This window comes from Mauremys mutica, chromosome 13 (genome assembly GCF_020497125.1).
Source record: "Mauremys mutica isolate MM-2020 ecotype Southern chromosome 13, ASM2049712v1, whole genome shotgun sequence".
In the NCBI taxonomy this organism is placed as follows: domain Eukaryota; kingdom Metazoa; phylum Chordata; order Testudines; family Geoemydidae; genus Mauremys; species Mauremys mutica.
The window spans coordinates 58,092,291-58,115,576 of NC_059084.1; the positions used below are offsets into that span (position 1 = coordinate 58,092,291).

At 46.0% G+C, this 23,286-nt stretch overlaps 3 protein-coding genes across 3 annotated transcripts; all 3 read right to left on the reverse strand.

Annotated features, from left to right (window-relative positions):
* Nucleotides 1–1,635: 1,635 nt before the first annotated feature.
* Nucleotides 1,636–2,580, reverse strand: LOC123348520 (olfactory receptor 12-like). The gene has a single exon (XM_044986016.1). The coding sequence runs from the start codon at nucleotides 2,578–2,580 to the stop codon at nucleotides 1,636–1,638; it is 945 nt and encodes a 314-aa protein (XP_044841951.1).
* Nucleotides 2,581–10,716: 8,136 nt separating this feature from the next.
* Nucleotides 10,717–11,655, reverse strand: LOC123348805 (olfactory receptor 12-like). The gene has a single exon (XM_044986444.1). The coding sequence runs from the start codon at nucleotides 11,650–11,652 to the stop codon at nucleotides 10,717–10,719; it is 936 nt and encodes a 311-aa protein (XP_044842379.1). The 5' UTR covers nucleotides 11,653–11,655.
* Nucleotides 11,656–21,952: 10,297 nt separating this feature from the next.
* Nucleotides 21,953–22,897, reverse strand: LOC123348680 (olfactory receptor 1009-like). The gene has a single exon (XM_044986280.1). The coding sequence runs from the start codon at nucleotides 22,895–22,897 to the stop codon at nucleotides 21,953–21,955; it is 945 nt and encodes a 314-aa protein (XP_044842215.1).
* Nucleotides 22,898–23,286: the final 389 nt, after the last annotated feature.

Consider the following 23,286-nt stretch of genomic DNA (forward strand, 5'->3'; position numbering starts at 1 on the left):
AGTCGTTGGTTAAGATAGATTTTAAAAAAGCCATTGCCTGGTTGTATTCTGTACCTGTTTTGTTACTTTGTATAAGCTGCTTGTCATTTTATATAAGTTTAATTAAGTTAGACGATAGATAAGGTTTTTTGCTGTTTGAATTCGTCTTCCCGCTGTCCCGATCTCTCCCTGAACTTTCCCGTGTCTGTTTTTCCCCCGCTCCAATCTCCCCCTCTGTGTACTTCTCCGTGTCTCCCTGTTGTAACCCTTTGCTGCTTTTTACCCCGCGTCTGCATCACCCTCCGAACTTCCCAAACCCCTTGCTGCTTCTCCTCCTATGTAACTTCCCAAACCCTTTGCCACTTCCTTCCTTTTGGGGGGGGGTGTCCGCTTGCTGCTTAAACCTCCCTCTAGCCCTTCTTTACACTTCTCTGCTGCCTCTCCCTGTATCCCCTGTGTTCGTGCTCCCGCTTCTCCGCTGCCCCTCCCCTACCGAAGATCACCATCACACTGCTCCGTTTGTCTTCACCCCGCTGCTCCGCAGCTTCCCTGAAGTGCTCTCCGCTGCTGCAACCTGTTTCTTCCCTCAGCTGTCTCCCCCATTCTCACGTGCCTTCCCATCGCTTGCACGTTCAGCGCCCTCCCCTCTTGCTGCTCCCAGACTCCCCTTAAGTGCGCTCCAGCTGCTCTTGTCTCCCGTACGTCCAGCCCGCAGGCTCCTGAGGACTGCTCTGGGCTTCACCCCGCAGGGCTTCAGAGTCTCTCGCTGCTTGCAGCTGCCCTCTCATCGGTTGCCACTGATCATTCACCCCCCTCCCCACTCCTGTTTCTCGACCCAGCCTTTAGGTACACTCTTGCAGATTATCTGCTATCACAGCCTCACAAATTAAGTCATTAATTTTCTTTTATACTGTTACATTGCATAATTTCACTTATCACCCATATTGTATCATTGCACTGTGATTCACATTTTACTTGTGGTTATAACACCCCATTGGTTGCCTCCACCTTTCTGATATACTTTGCATTGCATTGAAGCTACCATTTTACTTTGCATTTCTTTTGGGTACATTTTGCATTCCACACTGTATCTAAAGTTGTTGCTATATAAAGTTGAGTTGCTTATTGACTGTACTGTATCCCATTGTGCTGAACCCCACTTACTGTACCCCACTGTTAGAACTCCCTACACTGTTCAATAAGAAGAACCCCCCATCATTGTCTATTGTAAACACCCTATGCACCCCATCCCATCGTATTTCATTGTTAAATTCCCACCACTTCCTTTTTCCTTTAATAAAGAAATTAATTGGCACCCCACCTGTGTGGTAATTGCTCCCCAAGATCCCATATACCTGCGGGCAGGGACACAGACCAGATGCATTTCTAAGTTACATGAAGAGATAACAATGTGAAAAAATGTAACATAGATACACAGAGCGTTGTTTGATTTATTTTTAAATCACTCTTAGAGTGGCATACACCACTGTTGGGAGTGGCATAAAATTTAGAGAGAGAGATGAGTACAAATGGGAACTGAAAGTTTAGATAGATAGATAGATAGATAGATAGATAGATAGATAGAAATTTTGACTGTGACTGTACTGGTCTTACCAGAACCCAAGGATTATCTAGATTAATGTTCATTGAGAAGGTTCATTTTAAAAACACTGAGCTGATGATTCTTCCCAAAGCTTCTTTCACATCCTTGTTCCTCAGGCTGTAGATGAGGGGATTCAACATAGGGATGACCAGGGTATAAAACACAGACACCACTTTGTTCTGAGCTGGAGCAGATAGTGAACTGGGCTGAGCATACATGAACGTAAGAGTACCATAAAATAAACTCACAGACATCATGTGGGAGGTGCAGGTGGAGAAGGCTCTGTGTCTGCCCTCAGCAGAGCGAATCCTGAGAATGGCAGAGATGATGTAGGCATAGGAGATGAGAATGACCATGGAGGTGCTCACGATGATGAGGCTGGATAAACTGAACAGCACCAGTTCATTGATGTTTGTGTTGGTGCATGAGAGGCTTAGCAGGGGTGGAATGTCACAGAAGAAGTGATCAATCTCATTGGAACCACAGAAACACAGTGTAAAGGTGAAGACTGTTTGCACCATGGAATTTACACCACCACAAACATAGGAACCCACCAGTAGTTGAACGCAAACCTGTTTGGACATGGCGATGGGATACAGGAGTGGGTTGCAGATGGCGGTGTATCGATCATATGCCATGGCTGCCAGGATGAATGTCTCAGTGGTGACAAAGACAACAAAGAAGAAGAATTGGGTGGCACATCCAATGAAGGAAATGGTTTTGCCGCCTGCTAGGAAGCTCGCCATGGCTTTCGGGGCGATGGTCGAGGAGTAGCAGAGGTCTAAGAGTGACAGGTTCATGAGGAAGAAATACATGGGGGTGTGCAGGGCGGAGCTCGCTCTAATGAGGAAGACCATGATGGTGTTCCCCAGCACAGTTGTCATGTAAATTGCTAGAAACACCACAAAGGGGCCCACCTTGAGCCCCGGACCAGTTCCAAACCCCAGCAGGATGAATTCTGTCAGTGCTGTGTGGTTTCTCTCTTTCATTGTCTCCATTTCCTTCGGAAAAGGAATGAAATAAGCATTAAAAAAGAACCAGAGGGCTAAAGAGACTGCATCAGGCTACAGGCCCCATTTGTAGCTCACTCTCATTGAAAATAAAGTCACGTCTCCCGTTGGCTTTGATAAAAGTGGACTTAACCCGTAGAAATTTCATAGAGCATCAATTTGTTAACTTTCCCCTTGATAATTATTTACAAGAGAGGAATTTGCCCATAGAGGGCAAGATTCTGCTACTCTTACTCACTCACTCTTACTCTCAGCCCTTACTCACTGAGATCCACGGGACTCCCCGTAGAGTGAAGGAGTACTTGACATGAGCTAGTGTGGTGAAATGTGGCCCTCAGTCCACACAGTCCTTTATTTTAAGGCTAGAAGGGAGCAAGATGAGGACTTAGTATGCATCAAGCCCAAGAGTTTGTGACTGAACAAGAGCATAACTCTACGTCTCTCAAAGTTAGGAAATGCCAGGACTAAAGTTGCCCGTGCAACTTTCATTCACCTCCCTGTACTTGCACATTATGATTAGACGTGGACTGACTGGATTTTTAGAGGTACTTGACAGCAAACACACACATTGGTGAAAAAAACATTTCCATCAATAACCATTGAAATTTACAGACAGGCAAAGTTAGAAAAACGCTGCTTGAGAACTTACTAGAGTTTCATTTAAGGATATTTAATTTGTACATGATGACATGTGACACTCACAATTTGTATTTAGCAGTTATAAAGCTTTAACTTTTATATCTCAATGTGTACTGTCATTAAATAATTGGCATCTAACACCCTTTCTTTAAGCTCCCCGTAGTTTACCATAATTGTGAAAATTTCAATTGATAACAATTGAAAAAGGCTTAAAAATACACATTGATATTCTCTGTTGAAATTATATTAAAATATTGAATTATGCCAAGCTTAATTATGATAGAGTCTTTAATTACCTGATCACACATTATTATTTTCACAGTACTCCTGCCTCATCCAGTGCACAGGATAGATGGGACTCAAGTACTGAACATCTATTGAATATTTTGTTTTGTCTTCATTGTTCTATGGGTGACCCCAAGGCTTACATATTGCACACTATTCAAACCCAGCTCTGGAGAGATAATGATTAATTCCTCCAGGGGCTTTCCCATAGTATCTGAGTGCTTCATAAACATCAATGAATTTGTTTTCACAGCACTGGAGATGAGAGATTTTTATTCTGCCCCAACCTTTCCCTTTCCCAGTCCTGGCTCTTCCTCAAGCCTGGCTCCTTGTCTCATCCTAGTATCCTTACCGAGCTAATCCAAGTCCCCTCTCCTCAGGGTTCTCATATCAGTCACAGTCTCCTTCAACATCCAGAGTCACTGACCACTTTGTCTAAGTTCCTCTTTCCCACTGACTCCCAGACCCAGTTTCCCTCTCCAGGCTTCTCATCCAATCTCACAATCTTCCCCCTGTCCCCAACTCAGTTCCTTTTCCTAGTGTCTTTGTCCAGCCAGTGCTGGTTCTGCCCCTTCACCCTGGATCCTCACTGGATTTGTCTACCATACCTCCTCGCCTTCTCCACCCTGTTCTACTAGTTCTCAGCCCCTGCTCAGCCAGTCCCAATATCCCACCTCCACCCCCAGCTCATCATTTGATCTCAGCCTCCCCCTCACCTACTGGCTATCAACACTCCCCCCGTTCAATGTCCTTCCCTGGCCTCCAGTCCTTGGTTGGGTTTGTTTGCCCATATAGTCTCCCTCCCAACTCTCAGCACTAGTTTTATTGCCCAGTCAGTCCTAGCTTACCTCCCAGCTTCCAGTTTCATTATCCAATCTCCGCTCCATGCCAGCTTCCAGATTTTATCCCATCATCTTAGTTTAAAAAAAAAATCCCCCTAGACTTAATCTAGAGACCTTTCTTTCTCATTTTATGCAGAGTGTAGCACAATGTGACCCTGAGCCTTGGTTCCAGTGCTACTGTAACAATAGTAAGAATGATGGCCAGTCAAGATTTTCAGTGGAATAGTGGAGTTTCAATAGTGGAGTTTCAATTAAATGAAAATGTTTACATAAAGCATCCACTTTCCTCAAAACAATTCAGCTTTTTTTATTGGAAAATCATTCTCCCTTCCCCATTTTGCAATTAAGTTTTCAACTGAACATTTTCAATATTTCAGTGAAAACTGAAAACTTTCGGTTGGGGAAAAATGTTCAGAGCAGCTCTTATAATGACAAACACAATAAAAAATTAGGTTTAGTGATACTTCAGGTTGCATCAGGGCACTTTCCACCAACCAGAACCTAAAAGCATTGAAATCAGAATTGAAAGAAAAGTCTTCTGTATTCCTTGCCACCATCATATTATAGGCAACACGAGTGATAATTCACCATGACATTCCATAAGCCTTTCAGATTGATCTCCAACAGAAGCCTGAAATCAATACATACCCCAGCTTCATTCAACTTGCAGAAACTTAACAGTGACCTCATGCTCTCTTCTCTCAATGGATCGGCACATCTGCCTATCACACAGCTCAAGTAATTTCAGTGTCCGTCTGCTTTAACGTTCCTAAGAGCCGGAATTTGAAAATGTTGCCCCAGACTCAAGGTCAAGAATATTGCGGCTGTTAGGGTTCTATCAACAGCCTGAAAAGTCACTTTTATCACCAGCAATATCTCCTCCTCGCTGATGTCTCAGTAATCAGCACTGACCTCACTGATGAGTCTTTCTGCTTCGTTCAAGGACCCACTGGGACATGGTCCCCGGGTGCTTCATAAAGTTCAAACTTCACGCAAGATTAGGTTTTTTTAATGTTGCTTTGTTTTGGGACTAAAGTGATTTCCCAGACTAAAATATTTGGCTCACATGAACTAAGTGTGTTTTTAGTCTTCTTTCCATAAAGATGCTGGTTACCCTCCTCAAATTAACACGCCCAGTGAAAACAACTGTGTGACCAGTTCCACAACCCTTAGGGTATGTTTACACTACCCACCGTAGTGATTGATCTATCGGGGATCGATTTATTGTGTCTAGTGTAGATCGGATAAATCGATCCCCAATCGCTCTGCCGTCAACTCCGGAACTCCACCATGGTGAGAGGTGGAAACGGAGTCGACGGGGGAGCAGTGGCTGTTGATCCCGCACCACGAGGATGCAAAGTAAGTGAGTCTAAGATGATCTAAGATACGCTCTAGGGGTGATCCCGGCAATTACAGACCGGTAATTCTAACGTCGGTACCGGGCAAATTAGTTGAAACAATAGTAAAGAATAAAATTGTCAGACACATAGAAAAACATAAACTCTTGAGCAATAGTCAACATGGTTTCTGTAAAGGGAAATCATGTCTTACTAATCTATTAGAATTCTTTGAAGGGGTCAACAAACATGTGGACAAGGGAGATCCGGTGGACATAGTGTACTTGGATTTCCAGAAAGCCTTTGACAAGGTCCCTCACCAAAGGCTCTTACGTAAATTAAGCTGTCATGGGATAAAAGGGAAGGTCCTTTCATGGATTGAGAACTGGTTAAAGGACAGGGAACAAAGGGTAGGAATTAATGGTAAATTCTCAGAATGGAGAGGGGTAACTAGTGGTGTTCCCCAAGGGTCAGTCCTCGGACCAATCCTATTCAATTTATTCATAAATGATCTGGAGAAAGGGGTAAACAGTGAGATGGCCAAGTTTGCAGATGATACTAAACTTCTCAAGATAGTTAAGACCAAAGCAGATTGTGAAGAACTTCAAAAAGATCTCACAAAAGTAAGTGATTGGGCAACAAAATGGCAAATGAAATTTAATGTGGATAAATGTAAAGTAATGCACATTGGAAAAAATAACCCCAACTATACATACAACATGATGGGGGCTAACTTAGCTACAACGAGTCAGGAAAAAGATCTTGGCGTCATCATGGATAGTTCTCTGAAGATGTCCACGCAGTGTGCAGAGGCGGTCAAAAAAGCAAATAGGATGTTAGGAATCATTAAAAAGGGGATAGAGAATAAGACTGAGAATATATTATTGCCCTTATATAAATCCATGGTACGCCCACATCTCGAATACTGTGTACAGATGTGGTCTCCTCACCTCAAAAAAGATATTCTAGCACTAGAAAAGGTTCAGAAAAGGGCAACTAAAATGATTAGGGGTTTAGAGAGGGTCCCATACGAGGAAAGATTAAAGAAGCTAGGACTCTTCAGCTTGGAAAAGAGAAGACTAAGGGGGGACATGATAGAGGTTTATAAAATCATGAGTGATGTTGAGAAAGTGGATAAGGAAAAGTTATTTACTTATTCCCATAATACAAGAACTAGGGGTCACCAAATGAAATTAATAGGCAGCAGGTTTAAAACAAATAAAAGGAAGTTCTTCTTCACGCAGCGCACAGTCAACTTGTGGAACTCCTTACCTGAGGAGGTTGTGAAGGCTAGGACTATAACAATGTTTAAAAGGGGACTGGATAAATTCATGGTGGCTAAGTCCATAAATGGCTATTAGCCAGAATGGGTAAGAATGGTGTCCCTAGCCTCTGTTCGTCAGAGGATGGAGATGGATGGCAGGAGAGAGATCACTTGATCATTGCCTGTTAGATTCACTCCCTCTGGGGCACCTGGCATTGGCCACTGTTGGTAGACAGATACTGGGCTAGATGGACCTTTGGTCTGACCCGGTACGGCCTCTCTTATGTTCTTATGTTCTTATATGTTGACTTCAGCTATGCTAATCTCATAACTGAGGTTGTGTATCTTAGATCGATTCCCCCCCCCCAGTGTAGAGCAGGCCTTACTCTCATTGAGTAGCACTTACTGATGCAAGTACTTCTGCTGAATAAGGGGTGTGGAATTAGATCCAATCTGAATAACAATTCCTTTTTCTCTGTTCTTTTTTTTTTTTTTTTAATTTAAGAATTTCCCCTGGAATGGAAATTTGAGTTCTAAACCAGCTCTACCATGGACAAAACTAATTCAACAGAATGAATTCATATTCTGTGAACTGTAGTACTGCCTTGTATCCACACAGCACCAGGTTGTATCGGGAAGAGATGTGTTGTACTCTGGGTAGGAATTTCAGTGTCCAGTGGAACCTTCTAGCATGTTACCTAGTGGGAGATTTTCATAGTGAATTGTGGAATACCCTTATGTCTCTCAGAGACTTTAGGGAATCCAGGGGCAAATGTTAACAATTCCCTCCATGCCATCCAAAAGCCTGCTATTCTCATTCCTTGTGTATGAATTGTCCACTGCAAAGATGCATGCAGTGGTGAGAAACACAGCAATCTTCTCCGTTTTATGTATAGACCAAAGAATTCTGGTTTATTTCCAAGGCCCCAGTGTTCAGATAGAGTAACCTGAGGTTGAGCGAACTGAAACTCCTGCAGATACACCCGTACAACTTCCAAGACCAGGTGCACCCAGTGAGGTGGTTTAGGGCCCATTCAATGATCATCAAGTGGAGGGACTGGGTTACGATGCAAACCTGGGATGACCAGCAGTGGCTCCAGGACTTTCAGATGTAGAAAGCCACATTCCTGGAGTTGAGGGCCAAGCAGGGCCAGCTCTAGGCACCAGCGCTCCAAGCATGTGCTTGGGGCGGAACTTTCCAAGGGGCGGCACTCCCCCCCCCCTTTTTTTTTTTCCTTGGGGAGCAAAAAGATGGGAGCCGGCCCTGAACCAACATGTTCCCTGTCAACTGAGGCTTTCAGGCTGAGCTGGAACTGAGACTGCAGTTCTGGCTTCAGCGGCTAGATGGCGCTCATGGCAGCCTGAGTCGCACACGCTGGACTGCAGTTCAGGCTGCCCTCATGCTGGGGAGCCCCAGCATCGTCCCCCGGAGCAGAGCCCGGGCTGCTGTGCACCCGCCTCAGCCCCACGCTGCCTGCCCTGGGTGGGGAGAGGCAGAGCCCAGTTCCGAGTGGGGCAGCGGGGGGTACTGCCCTGCTGGGGGACCCCCACAGCTCGGGCACCTGGGGGGTCAGTGTCTGTCCTCTCGGCTTTGCCTGCACAGGGCTGGGGAAGCGGCTGTCAGCGCCTGCCCCTCTCAGCCCTTTCACCCCCCATCCCACTCGCAGCCCCTCCATTTGTACCTCCCCCCATCGCTCCTTCGCCGCACCCCTTCCCCTTGTACTCTCCCTTCACCCACACCTCTCCCCTTGTACCGTCCCCCAGCCCTCTCCTCCCGCACCTCCCCCCTTCCCCTGCACCTCTTCTCCCGCAACCCTCCTGATACCCCCTCTCCTCCTCCGCGAGCACATCACACCCCGCTTCTCTGCCAGTGTAGAGCCCCCAAGCGCCCCCACACCCGCTCCGCTGCCTGAACCCTCTTTACTAGATCCCCATCCCTTTTGGGGTACAAGGTTTGAGGGTTAGTCCCTATGCCTTCCATGTGCATTTGGAGCTCTAAAGATGGGGTTGCAGGGGATGGGGGGGTGAGATTTATACTAAAGTGAAATAAAAATAGGAGAAACAGTTTGATCCCCACTGCAAGTGTAAACGGGGATTGCTGTGGTGAACGAGGAGGTCACGTTTGTGGGGGGGAGCCCAGAGCTGGGGTGGCAGGGAGTGTGTGTGGGGGGAAGAGAGAGCCCATGGCTGGGGCGGCAGGGGGTGCGGGAGGGGGAGGGCACTGGTGGCGGGGAAGAGCCTAGGGCTGGGATGGGGAGCAGCCAAAAAACCTAGAGCCGGGCCTGGGGCCAAGCTCACCCAAACCCTGCAGTGCACAGACACCGAGATGAGCACTGTCTCGACAGTGAAGAAAGGAATTCCCATTGCCACATGGAATCATGCAACCTCATATCTCTATCGGTCAGTGAGGAATTAATTTGATGCCAGAAAATCAGTTTGGGGATGGGTCATCATGTAGGCATGCCAGGTGAGAAATAATATCTTGCTGTTCTGGTTAGAAAACCGGGGCAATGTGCAGGAAATAATAGATGAATTCAATCACTTCCCTAACAATGCTGAGTCCTTATTGTGTGCCCCTTTCCCCAGATAGGCTTTGAGTACATAAACCACAAGGGTTACTGCTCTATAGTACAGAGGCCTTGGTGAACCCTAGTGGGTGGTTTACTGACATGGATGTTGGCTGGTTGGGAAAAGTCCACACCTCTCAAAGTTTTAGGAATACAAGGCTTTTTGAAAGGTTGAAAGCTAGTGTGTTCTCCCCAGACTGTCCAGCTGACTTTAACAGGGTTTGTGTGTCAGCTCCGCCTCGCTTTTGGTGGCTCGGCCCACCCTTTCCTTCTCTGGAAGCCGTACGACAACAACCTGGAAAGAAGCAATGAGAGGTTTAGCGATCACCTGGGCAGGTTCAGGATGACTAGGAAGTGGACTTTGAAGGGCTATCCGAACAATACACAAAACACAAGCTGATAAAAGAGAGTGAGAGAGACCAATATTAGGGTAAGAAGTCCTGGGATATTAGCACCAAGACTGGGATTTTCAAAGGGGCCAAAGGGATTTTATCACCCATCTCCCATTGAATGACAGTGGGAACTGGGCACCAATAGCACATACTCCTGTCATCTGAACTGAAAGTAAAAGAGGCTGTTTTCAAAAATGCATGCACACACACAAACACACTCACACACACACAAACACACTCACACACAAACACACTCACACACACACTCTCTCACACACACACACACACACAGACACACACACACACACACTCTCACACACATATATTAAGCCACGGGACTATTCTTGAGTTCCAGTGTGCGGATCAGCATTGATAGAGCAGCGGTCAAATTCCAACACAGATCTCAAACACTCCCATAAAGTTCAGGTGTGTTTGAATCCATATTTCCAAATCAGATGCATTTCTAAGGTACATGAACAGATAACAATGTGAAAAAATGTAATATAAATACACAAAGGTTTGATAGATTTATTTTTAAATCACTCTTATAATGGCATACACCCGTGTTGGGAGTGACATACACATTTATAGAGAGAGACGAGTACAAATGGGAACTGCAAATTTAGATAGATCAATAGATAGATAGATAGATAGATAGATGGGTTGTATGGGGATAAACAGGTAGATCAATAGATAGATTGATACAGGGGTTGTAAGGAGAGAGAGAGAGAGAGAGAGATTTTGACTGTTACTGTCCTGAACCCAAAGGATTATTATCTCAATGTTCATAGAGAAGGTTCATTTTAGAAGCACTGAGCTGATGGTTCTTCCCAAAGCTTCTTTCACATCCTTGTTCCTCAGGCTATAGATGAGGGGATTCAACATAGGGATGACCAGGGTATAAAACACAGACACCATTTTGCTCTGAGCTGGAGCAGATAGAGAACTGGGCTGGGCATATATGAAGGTAATAGTGCCATAAAATAAACTCACGGACATCATGTGGGAGGTGCAAGTGGAGAAGGCTCTGCGTCTGCCCTCAGCAGAGCGAATCCTGAGGATGGCAGAGATGATGCAGGCATAGGATACAAGAATGACCATGGATGTGCTCACGATGATGAGGCTAGATAAAGTGAAGAGCACCACTTTATTGATGTCTGTGTTGGTGCATGAGAGGCTTAGTAGAGGTGGAATGTCACAGAAGAAGTGATCTATCTCACTGGACCCACAGAAACACAGTGTAAAGGTGAAGACTGTTTGCACCATTGCGTTTACACCACCACAAACATAGGAACCCACAAGCAGTTGAACATAAACTTGCTTGGACATGGCAATGGGATACAGGAGCGGGTTGCAGATGGCGGTGTATCGATCATATGCCATGGCTGCCAGGATGAACGCCTCAGTACTGGCAAAGAGACCAAAGAAGAATAATTGGGTGGCACATCCAATGAAGGAAATGGTTTTGCTGCCTGCTAGGAAGCTGATCATGGCTTTGGGAGCAATGGTGGAGGAGTAGAAGAGGTCTAAGAGTGACAGGTTCATGAGGAAGAAGTACATGGGGGTGTGCAGGGGAGAGTTGGCGCTAATGAGAAAGACCATGATGGTGTTTATCAGCACGGTTGTCATGTAAATCACCAGAAACACCACAAAGGGGGCCACCTTGAGCCCCAGACCACTTCCAAACCCCAGCAGGATGAATTCCGTCAGTGCTGTGTGGTTTCTCTCTTTCATTGTCTCTATTAACCTGGTAAAAGGAATGAGATAAACATTTTAAAAAAGAACAAAAGGGCTAAGGAGAATGCAGAGGGCTGCAGGTCCCTTTTGCATCTCACTCCCATTGAAAATAAAGGCACATCTCCTGTTCGCTCAGATAAAAGTGCACTCAACCCATAGAAATGTCATTACATTGCTTCTTAATAAATCTCCAGAAGTTCTGTTAGAAATTTTGACTTTTCTGCAGTAGAAAACCAGTTTATTAACTTTCCCATATAACTATTTACAAGAGGGAAATTTTCCCATAGAGGTCAAGATTCTGCTCCTTTTATCATGATCTTACTCAATGAGCTCCATGGGACTCCCCGTGGAGTGAAGGAGTACTTGACATGAGTTATTGTGGTGAAATGTGGCCATCAGTCCACACAGTCCTTTATTTAAAGGCTGGAAGGGAGCAAGATGAGGATTTAATATGCATCAAGCCCAAGAGTTTGTGACTGAACTAGAGCATAACTCTGTCTCTCTCAAAGTTAGGAAATGCCAGGACTAAAGTTGCCCGTGCAACTTTCATTCACTTCCCTGTACTTACACATTATGATTAGACGTGGACTGGCTGGATATTTAGAGGTACTTGACAGCAAACACACACGTTGATGAAAAAACATTTCCATCAATAACCACTAAAATCTACAGACAGGAAAAGCCATAAAAACTCGTCTTGAGAACTTACTAGAGTTTGATTTAAGGATGTTTATTTTGTACATGTTCACATGTGATACTCACAATTTGTGTTTTAGCAGTTATAAAGCTTTAACTTTTTATATCTCAATGTGTACTGTCATTAAATATTTAGCATCTAACTCCCTTTATTTGAGCCCCCCCATAATTTCCCATAATTGTGAAAATTTCAATTGATAACAATTGAAAAAAGGCTTAAAAATAAACATCGGTATGCTCTGTTGAAATTATATTAAAACACTGAATTATTCCAAGCTTAATTATGATAGAGTCCTTAATTACCTGATCACACATTATTATTTCCCCTTACTAAGCAGCTATTCAATATTTTGTTTTGTCTTCATCATTCTACGGGTGACCCTAAAGCTTAATTACTGCACACTATGCAAACCCAGCTCTGGAGAGAGAATTATTAATTCACGCAGGGGCTTTCCTATAGTGCCCCTCACTATAGTATCTGAGCGCTTCACAAACGTCAGTGAATTTGTTTCACAGCTCTGGAGATGAGGGATTATTATTCTGCCCTCAACCTTTCCCTGTCCCAGTCCTGGCTCTTTCCCAAGCCTTGCTCCTTGTCTCATTTTATTCTCCTCACCGAGTCAGTCCCCACTCCCCAGGCTTCTCATACCAGTCCCAGTATCCCCTTCCACAGCGAGTTTCACTCACCCCCTCCATCCAAAATCCCCCTTCCCACTTGCTGGCAGTCCCAATCTAACTCATAAAATCTCGCTATCTTCCCTCCGCCCCCATCTCACTTCCTTCTCCCAGTCTCTTTCCCCAGCCAGTGCTGGTTCTGCCCCTTCACCCAGATACTCATTGGATTTGTCCACCATGCCTTCTCATCTCCTCCACACTTTTCTACAGGTTCTCAGCCCCAGTCTTCCTGTTCTGATAATCCCAGTATCTCCCCCAGCTCCTCATCTGATCTCAGTCTCCCCGTCACCTCCTGGCTAGCAACACCTCTCCCCTTCATGTCCCTCTCTGACATCCAGTCCTACTCTCTTTGCCCATGTAGTCTCCCTCCCAACTCTCAGCACTAGTTTTATTGACCAGTTAGTCCCAGTCTACTTCCAAAGCTCCCAGTTTCCTTGTCCAGTCTCCTCTCCATGCCAGCTTCCAGTTTTTCTCCTTTCACCTTAGTAAAAAAAAATCCCCCTTGACTTAATCTGGAGAACTTCTTTCTATTTATATGCAGATCCTAGCACAATGTGACCCTGAGCCTTGATTCTGGTGCTACTGTAACAATTATAATAATTAAAGCCAGTCATACTATTTTTTCAGCAGAATAGCATAGTTTAAATTAAATGAAAATATTCACATAAAGTGTCTTCTTTCCTCAATTCATTTTTTCCTTGGAAAACCATTCTCCCGCCTCAGTTTGTAATTCATTTTCAACTGAACATTTTTACTATTTCAATTAAAACTGAAAACTTTCGGTAGGGGAAAAACGTTCAGAGCGGCTCTTATAATAACAAACACAATCAAAACTTAGGTTTAGTGACACTTAAGGTAGCATTGGGGCACTCCTCACCAACCAGAATCTAAAAGCATTGAAATCAGAATTGAAAGAAAAGTCTTCTGTATTCCTTGCCACCATCATATTAGAGACAACACTGTTGATAATTCATTCTGGCATTCCATAAGGCTATCAGATCGATCTCCAACAGTAGCCTGAAATCAATACATACCCGAGCTTCATTCATCTTGCAGAACCTTAACAGAGACCTCATGCTCTCTTCTGTCAAGGGATCAGCACATCTGCCTGTCACACAGCTCACATACTTGCAGTGTTCATCTGCTTTAACATTACTGAGTGATGGAATTTGAAAATGTCACCCCAAACTAAAGGACCACAAATATTGTGGCTGTTAGGTTCTATCAACAGCCAGAAAAGTCACTTTTACCCCTGGCAATATCGCCTCCTCACTGACCTCTGAACAATGAGCATTGACGTCATTGATGAGTCTTTCTGCTTCATTACAGAACCCTCTGGGACATGGTACTCAGGTTCTTCATAAGGTTCATAAATTCAAGCAAGATATTATTTTTAATGTTGCTTTGTTATGGGATTACAGTGATTTCCCAGACTGAAATGAACTGAGTGTGTTTTTAGTCTTTTTTCCATAAAGATGTTGGTTACCTTCCTCAAAATAACATGCCCAGTGAAGCCAACTGTGTGATCAGTTCCACAACCCTTACTCTCATTGAGTAGCACTTACTGATGCAAGTAGTTCTGCTGAGCAAGGGGTGTGGAATTGGCCCACAAGCGAGTAACAATTCTTTTTTTCTTTTTTCTTCTTTTTTTAAATATCAGAATTTCTTACAAAATGGGAATTTGAGTTCAAAGCCAGCTGTACCATAGACAAAACTAATTGAACAGAGTTCATTCATATTTGATCAATTGTGCTGGTGCCTTGTGTCCACACAGCATTAGGATGTTTTGGGAAAAGATGTGTTGTAATCTGGATAGGAACCCTATTGTCCCCTAACAACACCTTTTAGCATGTTACCTTGTGGGAGATTTTCCCAGTGCATTGTGGAATACCCTTATGTCTCTCAGAGACTAGAGGGAATACAGGGGGAAATGTTGACAATTCCCTCCGTTTCATCCAATAGCCTGCTGCTTTCATGCCCAGTGTATGAATTGTCCACTGCAAAGATGCATGCAGTGCAGAGGAACACAGCACTCTTACCCATTTTATGTATAGAGAAAATAATTCTGTTTTATTTGCAAGGCCCTTGTGCTCAGATAGAGTCACCTGAGGATGAGCGAACAGACAGTCCTGTGGATACACCCGTACAACTTTCCAAGATCAGGTGCACCCAGCAGAGAGGTTGTTTGGAGCCCATCCAGTGAGCACCAAGTGCAGGGACTGGGTTATGATGCACACCTGGGATGACCAGAAGTTGCTCCAGCACTTTCACTTGTAGAAAACCACATTCCTGGAGCTGAGGTCCAAGCTCACCAAAAATCTGCAGTGCACAGACACTGAGATGAGCACTATCCCAACAGTGAAGAAAGGAATTCCCATTGCCACATGGAATTGTGCAACCTCATATCTCTATCGGTCAGTGGGGAATCAATTTGATGCTAGAAAATCATTATGGGGTTGGTCATCATGCAGGTATGCAAGGTGTGAAATAATGTCTTGCTGTTCTGGGTACAAAACCGGGGCAATGTGCAGGAAATAATAGATGAATTCAATGACTTCCCTAACAATGCTGAGTCCTTATTGTGTGCCCCTTTCCCCAGTTAGACTTTGAGTACACAAACTACAAGGGTAACTGCTCCACAGTACAGAGGCTTTGATGAAACCTAGTGGATGATTTACTGACATGAATGGTGGCTTGTTGGGAAAAGTCCACACTCCTTAAAGTTTTAGAAATGCAGGGCTTTTTGAAAAGCTGAAAGCTAGGGTGTTCTCCCTAGATTGTCCAACTGACTTTAACAGGGTTTGTGTGTCAGCTCTGCCTCTCTCTTGGTGACTTGGCCCATCCTTTCCTTCTCTGGAAGCCATATGACAACAACCTAGAGAGAATCAAGGAGAGGTTTATCGATCACCTGGGCAGGTTCAGGATGACTAGGAAATGGACTTTGAAGGGCAGGTGAAAGTGTCTCATGAAAAGGATCAATCTCTGAGGAGGAAAACATTCCAGCAGCCATTGATTCATGCTGTGTGGTGCATAATATTGTGCGACCAATGGTGAGACCCAACTACTAGGCTGGATGAGTGAGGTGGACCGACTAGAACTGTACAAAATGTTTCTTCCCTGAGGCCTACAGTTGCAGTAGCATTCCCATTCTGTTCAGTGGCAAGAGAAGAGAGGGTAGAAGTTGATAAAGTACAGTCGGAGCTGAAGAGAAATGGTCAAATGAAAAAGAGCCCCATTCAATTACATCACATTAAGGCAGACAACTAAGGGTTTGGCTACACTTGCAGGTGTGCAGCGCTGGGAGTTAAAGCTGTCTTCGGACAGCTGTGTAGGGAAAGCGCTGGAGTGTGGCCACACAGACAGCTACCAGCGCTGCAGTGTGGCCACATTTTCAGCATTTGCAGCGGTGCTGGGAGTGGTGCATTATGGGCAGCTATCCCACAGAGCACCTCGTCCCATTTTGGCGCCGTGGGTTGTGGGAAGGGGGCAGAGGGGGCGGGTCATTCTGCTTCCTGTCCCAACACCCCGTGAAGCATCGCTTCACATCCCAGCAATCCCTGTTTTTCCATCCACATTTGGCACCATCTTGACTCTCTCAACGGTTTCTGTGCAGCGCGATTTCTGTGGGAAATGGAGTCTCGCCAGCAGATCAAGTTTGGCAGTTGAGCTATTCTTTAACATCCAAAGTGATGAGGAGTCCGACGATGATAGCGAGTCGCCTGACGCGTATGACACTAAATTGCTTCTGGCATTCACGGAAATGCTCAGCACCGTGGAACACCCTTTTGGGCTGGGGAAACAAGCACTAAGTGGTGGGATCACATCGTCATGGAAGTCTGGGATGACGAGCAGTGGCTGCAGAACTTTCGGATGAGAAAAGCCACTTTCATGGGACTGTGTGCTGAGCTCGCCCCCACCCTGCGGCGCAAGGACACGAGATTGAGAGCTGCCCTGCCGGTGGAGAAGCGGGTGGCTATTGCAATCTGGAAGCTGGCAACTCCAGACAGCTACCGATCGGTCGGGAACCAGTTTGGAGTGGGAAAGTCAACCATTGGAATCATGTTGATGCAAGTTTGCAGGGCCATCCTGCTAAGAAGAACCGTGACTCTGGGGAACGTGCAGGACATTGTGGATGGCTTTGCACAAATGGGTTTCCCTAACTGTGGAGGGGCGATAGATGGGACACATATACCTATTCTGGCACCACCCCACCTACCATCCAAGTACATTAATCGGAAGGGGTATTTCTCTATGGTTCTCCAGGCGCTTGTGGATCACCATGGGTGTTTCATTGACATTAACACAGGCTGGCCTGGAAAGGTGCATGATGTACGAATCTTTTGGAACACTGGCCTGTTCAGGAAGCTGCAGGCAGGGACATTTTTCCCTGACCGGAAGATCACAGTAGGGGACATCGAAATGCCCATTGTGATCCTTGGAGACCCCGCTTACCCGTTAATGCCTTGGCTCATGAAACCATATACAGGGAAGCTTGACAGGAGCAAGGACCGATTCAACTACAGGCTGAGCCGGTGCCGAATGACTGTGGAGTGTGCTTTTGGCCATTTAAAGGGGTGCTGGTGATCTCTGTATGAGAAGCTAGACTTGGGGGAAAGCAGCATCCCCACGGTTATATCCGCGTGCAGTACCCTCCATAATATTTGTGAAGGGAAGGGTGAAAGATTCAGTCAGGCATGGACCTCTGAGGTTCAACGCCTGGAGGCTGAATTTGCATAGCGAAAGAGCAGGGCTAGTAGAGAGGCCCAGCACAGGGCTGCAAGGATTAGGGATGCCTTGAGAGAGGAATTTGAGGCTGAAAACCAACAGTAATGTTTGGTGCCTTGCACGGGAGTGAAGTGCAGTGGTTACAATGTTAGTAGGAATCTGTGTTTCCTAAGCTGATTTGCAGTGCCTGTTTCTTTCCTGGGCTAAGGTATCTTTGACTTTCTGCAATAATAAAGACTGTTTTCAAAGCCAAGAATTCATTTATTGAAAAGAAAATAGCTTTATTGACAGACACACAAAATTTTGGGAACCTAAAAAGGCAGGGGGGTGGGTTGGTGAACTGTACAGTCACAGGTTTGAATATGTCCTCTCTGGAGTGCTGTGCAATGACTGCTGCACTTCAGGATGGCTATACTGCATGGTGATGGGGGTTGAGTGCAGAGGGTAAGGGTCGTAGTTCTCAGGGCTGGTTGGTGAACGTACAGGTGTTGGAGGCAGCTGGTGGAGGTAAGAACCTGGATGCTGGGGAAGGAGGTTTGGAGCTGATATTGGGGCACAAGGGAAAGAGCTTTGGGCCGGGGGGGAGGGAGGGCGGCACGGTAGTGCTCTGCCTGCATGGCTACAAGTGCCTGGATAGAGTCCGCATGGCGCACCAGGATGCTTATCAGCTGCTTTGTGTTTTTCTTCCTGGCTGCTGAGTTTTTCTGGCGGATCCTGCTTTCCCTTTCCCTCCAGTCCTGCACTTTTTGATTTTCTGTGACAGAATGATCCATAACTGCTTGCAGCAGATCTTCTTTGCTTTTTCGTGGCTTCTTCCGGAGGTTTTGGAGTCTTTGAGCTGTTGATAACACGGGCAGCCGAGATCTCAAGGTTGCTTGTGGAAAGGCAAAAAAGGCAACACTTAACAGAGGCAGCATTGTTTATGTCAGACAGTTATTCACACACAGTGAAGGAGTTTACAGTCTTCAAAATAGCATAATTTTCCCATACCAAAGAGAGCGCACATAACCCACAGGAGCCCCGAAATGGTGAGTAAGGGGGACTGATTGCTTCAGGGCTGTACTGTCCTCGGGGTTTCTGTGCATTGGGGAAAGCAAACAGCTGCAGGGGGCACCTACACTGAACACTCTCCCAACATTTTCCACAGGAGTTGATCCTGGAAGATATCTCACTGCTGCAGGTCACCTGGGAAGAGCGAGAGGGTCTTCTACATCAATGCGGATTCCTCCCTGGCCCCTATGCAGCTTGTCTGTGTGCAGCAATGGTCCCCCCCAACCCTCGCAGCACAGTGGCATGGACGCACTAGCCTGACTGGGACAAGGACCACAGTGGCTCTCCCAATAAACTTGCGCAAGCGCATTGCCCACGCTCTGGCTGAAACTTTTGAAGAGATTACCGAGGCGGATTACCGTGACGTGATAGACCACATCAATGCGCTATTCCACATCTAAGCATACATGCATGCAGCCCTAACCCTCCTTCCTCTCCCGAAAAATTTCCATCCTGAAAATAAAAGCCGCTTACCGGGAACCCGCTCCTCTGTTTGTCCTCCACCAAGTACCGGCTGCTGCAACTGGCTACCTTCCTCCTGGCTTGGGAAGAGCTCCTGGCTGCATGCCTCCAGGGACTCCGGGGTGTCTCCCCCCACCCCAGTACCCTCATTCTTGGTTTCCTCCTCTCCCTCCTCCCCCCCCACCCGCTCTGAAGTGTCCATCGTGGTCCTCGGATTGGTGGTGGGGTCACCCCCAAGTATCACGTCCAGCTCTTTGTAAAAACTGTCATGGGGGCAGCGCCGGAGTGGCGGTTTCCCTCGCGGGCTTTGCAATAGGCACTCCGCAGCTCCTTCACTTTAACCCTGCACTGCAGCGCGTCCCGGTCATGGCCCCTTTCCAGCATGGCCCTTGATAACTGCCCATAGGTATCGTAATTCCTATGGCTGGAGCGCAGCTGGGACTGCACAGCTTCCTCCCCTCAAACACTGATGAGGTCTAGCAACTCGCCATTGCTCCATGCTGGGGCTCGTTTGGCGCGTGGAGGCATGGTCACCTGGAAAGATTCACTGATTGCACTCCACACCTGGCTGAGCAAACAGGAAAGGGATTTTTAAAATTCCCAGGGCATTTAAAGGGCGGGTCACCTGAGGCCAGGGCAGTAGAGTTCGAACAGATGAGCAGAGTGGCTTAACAGGCATTCTGGGATACCTCCGAATACCTCTGGAGGCCAATAAAAGCGCTTTTGGTGGCCACACTGGCGGAGCAGCGCTGCATCACCAGCGCTGCAGTCATTATTCCCCAGGCCGAGGTGGAGTACAGCCAGTGCTGTAGCCAAGGAGATACAGCGCTGTATGTGCCTTGCAAGTGTGGACGGTGAGTGAGTTGCAGCGCTGTAAAGCCACCACCAGCGCTGCAACTCTCCAGTGTGGCCAAGGCCTAAATATTGACCCACTTTATAAGTGCTTGTACACAAATGCTAGAAGTCAAAATACTACAATGGGTGGGCTTGAGTGATTGATATTAAAGGAGCATATTGACATAATAAGCACCACAGAAACTTGGTGGAATGATGATAATTAATGTTAAGATTTAATCACGGGTATTTTTAATAAAAGTCATGTACAGGTCACGGGCAAGAAACAAAAAATCAGGGACCTGTGACCTTATCAAGATTTATATCATAAATACCCCTGTTTGAATCATGGCGGGGGGAGGTGCTGTGATGGGGGGCACTGTGGGGGGAAGGTCCTGGTACCAACTGCAGGGAGAAGCCTGGGGGGCCCGCTGCAGCTCCCACCACCACTGGGAAGGGGAGCTCTGGGGGGCTGCTGTCGCTCCAACCGCCACTGGGGGTGGAGGGGGGCAGGGAAGTCCTGGGGGACAATGGCTGTTCTGGCCATGGCTGGGGGGAAGCCCAGGGGATCAGGCACTGCTCCAACCACCCCAGGACCACTGTGCTGTGGCTGTTCCCACTGCCCCCACCACTCAGGCAGTCCCTGGGGCCCTCTGCATCGGCTGCTGCTTGGGCAGTCCTAGGGGCTAGTTGCCTGGGGATGCCAGAGCAAGGGCTGGTGTGGCTAGCTGTGGGGTCATCCGAGTTGCTAGCTGCAGAGGTGCTCTGACAGAGCCAGTGTGCCTCCCATCCAACTGTTAGCATGTCTCTTCGTCTGCAGGTGCAGACTTCAGTGAGAGCAAATGGTGTTCAGAACCACTGAGGGCGAGAAGAGAAGTTCACACTTGTACGATATCTCCTGTGTATGAAATACCCACGTATGTAGCTGTGAAAATAATCAGCTTTCCTAATCGCTGGCTTAATTAAAATGAATGTGGTTTGGGTTGACACAAAATTATGTTTTAGATGATGATGATGGCACTTTTTCTATAATAACTTTCGTTTGGCCATCCAAACAATACACACCACAAGCTGGGAAAGGAGAGAGAGAGAACAATATTAATGTAACAAGTATGGGTATTTCAGCACCAAGGTTGGGATTTTCAAAGGGACCAACAGTATTTTATCACCCATCTCCCGTTGAATGACAGTGAGAACTGGGCACCAATAGCACATACCCCTGTCATTTGAACTGAAAATAAAAGGGTGCAATTTAGAAGTGCTCATTGTTGGTTTAATACTGCCCCTTCTCCCACATTGAAACCAGAGATATAATGGCCATTGACTGCAACACTGAGTGCTTCTGAAAATACTACCTTACCTCCTTTCGGCGCGTGCGCGCACACACACACACACACACACACATTAAGCCAAGAGACTATTCTTGAGTTCCAGTGTGTGGATCAGTGCTGATAGACCAGTGGTGAAATTCCGACACAGATCTCAAACACTCCCCAAGGTTCAGGGGTGTTTGAATCTATATTTCCAAATCAGATGCATTTCTAAGGTACAGGAATAGATAACAGTGTGAAAAAATGTAACATAGAAACACAGAGGGTTGATAGATTTATTTTTTAAATCATTCTTATAATGGCATACACTAGTGTTGGGAGTGGTGTACAAATTTAGAGAGAGAGACAAATACAAATGGGAACTGCTAGTTTAGATCGATATATAGGTAAATTGATAGATAGCTAGAGGGGGTGTATGGGGCTACCTAGCTAGATAGCTAGCTAGATAGATAGATTATGACTATTACAGTACTCGTCTTTCCATAATCCAAAGGATTATTTAGCTCAGTGTTCATAGAGAAGGTTCATTTTAGAAACACTGAGCTGATGGTTCTTCCCAAAGCTTCTTTCACATCCTTGTTCCTAAGGCTGTAGATGAGAGGATTCAACATAGGGATGACCAGGGTATAAAACACAGACACCACTTTGCTCTGAGCTGGAGCAGATAGCGGACTGGGCTGGGTATACATAAAGGTAACAGTGCCATAAAATAAACTCACGGACATCATGTGGGAGGTGCAAGTGGAGAAGGCTCTGCGTCTGCCCTCAGCAGAGCGAATCCTGAGGATGGCAGAGATGATGTAGGCATAAGAGACAAGAATGACCATGGAGGTGCTCACGATGATGAGGCCAGATAAAGTGAACATCACCAGTTCATTGATGTCTGTGTTGGTGCATGAGAGGCTTAGCAGGGCTGGAATGTCACAGAAGAAGTGATTTATCTCATTGGACCCACAGAAACACAGTGTAAAGGTGAAGACTGTTTGCACCATGGAGTTTACACCACTGCAAACATAGGAACCCACAAGCAGCTGAATGCAAACCTGCTTGGACATGGCGATGGGATACAGGAGTGGGTTGCAGATGGCGGTGTATCGATCATATGCCATGGCTGCCAGGATGAAAGCCTCGGTAGCAGCAAAGAGACCGAAGAAGAAGAATTGGGTGGCACATCCAATGAAGGAAATGGTTTTGCTGCCTGCTAGGAAGCTGATCATGGCTTTGGGGGCGATGGTGGAGGAGTAGCAGAGGTCTAAGAGTGACAGATTCATGAGGAAGAAGTACATGGGGGTGTGAAGGCGAGAGTTGACTCTAATGAGGAAGACCATGATGGTGTTTATCAGCATGGTTGTCATGTAAAACACCAGAAACACCACAAAGGGGCCCACCTTGAGCCCCAGACCACTTCCAAACCCCAGCAGGATGAATTCCGTCAGTGCTGTGTGGTTTCTCTCTTTCATTGTCTCCATTTCCTTGGGGAAAGTAATGAGATACGCATTAAAATAAGAATAAAATTTCTAAGGAGTATACAACAGGCTACAAGCCCCATTTGTAGCTCACTTCCATTGAAAATGAATGCAAGTTTCCCCTTGCCTTAGACAAAAGTGGACTGAGCCACAGGAAATGTCATTAATTTCTGTTAGAAATGTTGACTTTTCTGCAATAGAACACCAATTTATTAACTTTATCATATATCAATTATTTACAAGAGGGGATTTTTCCCACAAAGGTCAAGATTCTGCTACTTTTATCATGATTTCAGTCACTGAGATCCCTGGGACTCCCCGTGGACTGAAGGGTTTTCTACCCAGAACAGTAAGACGTTAAAAGGGAGCAAGATTAGGATTTAGTATGCATC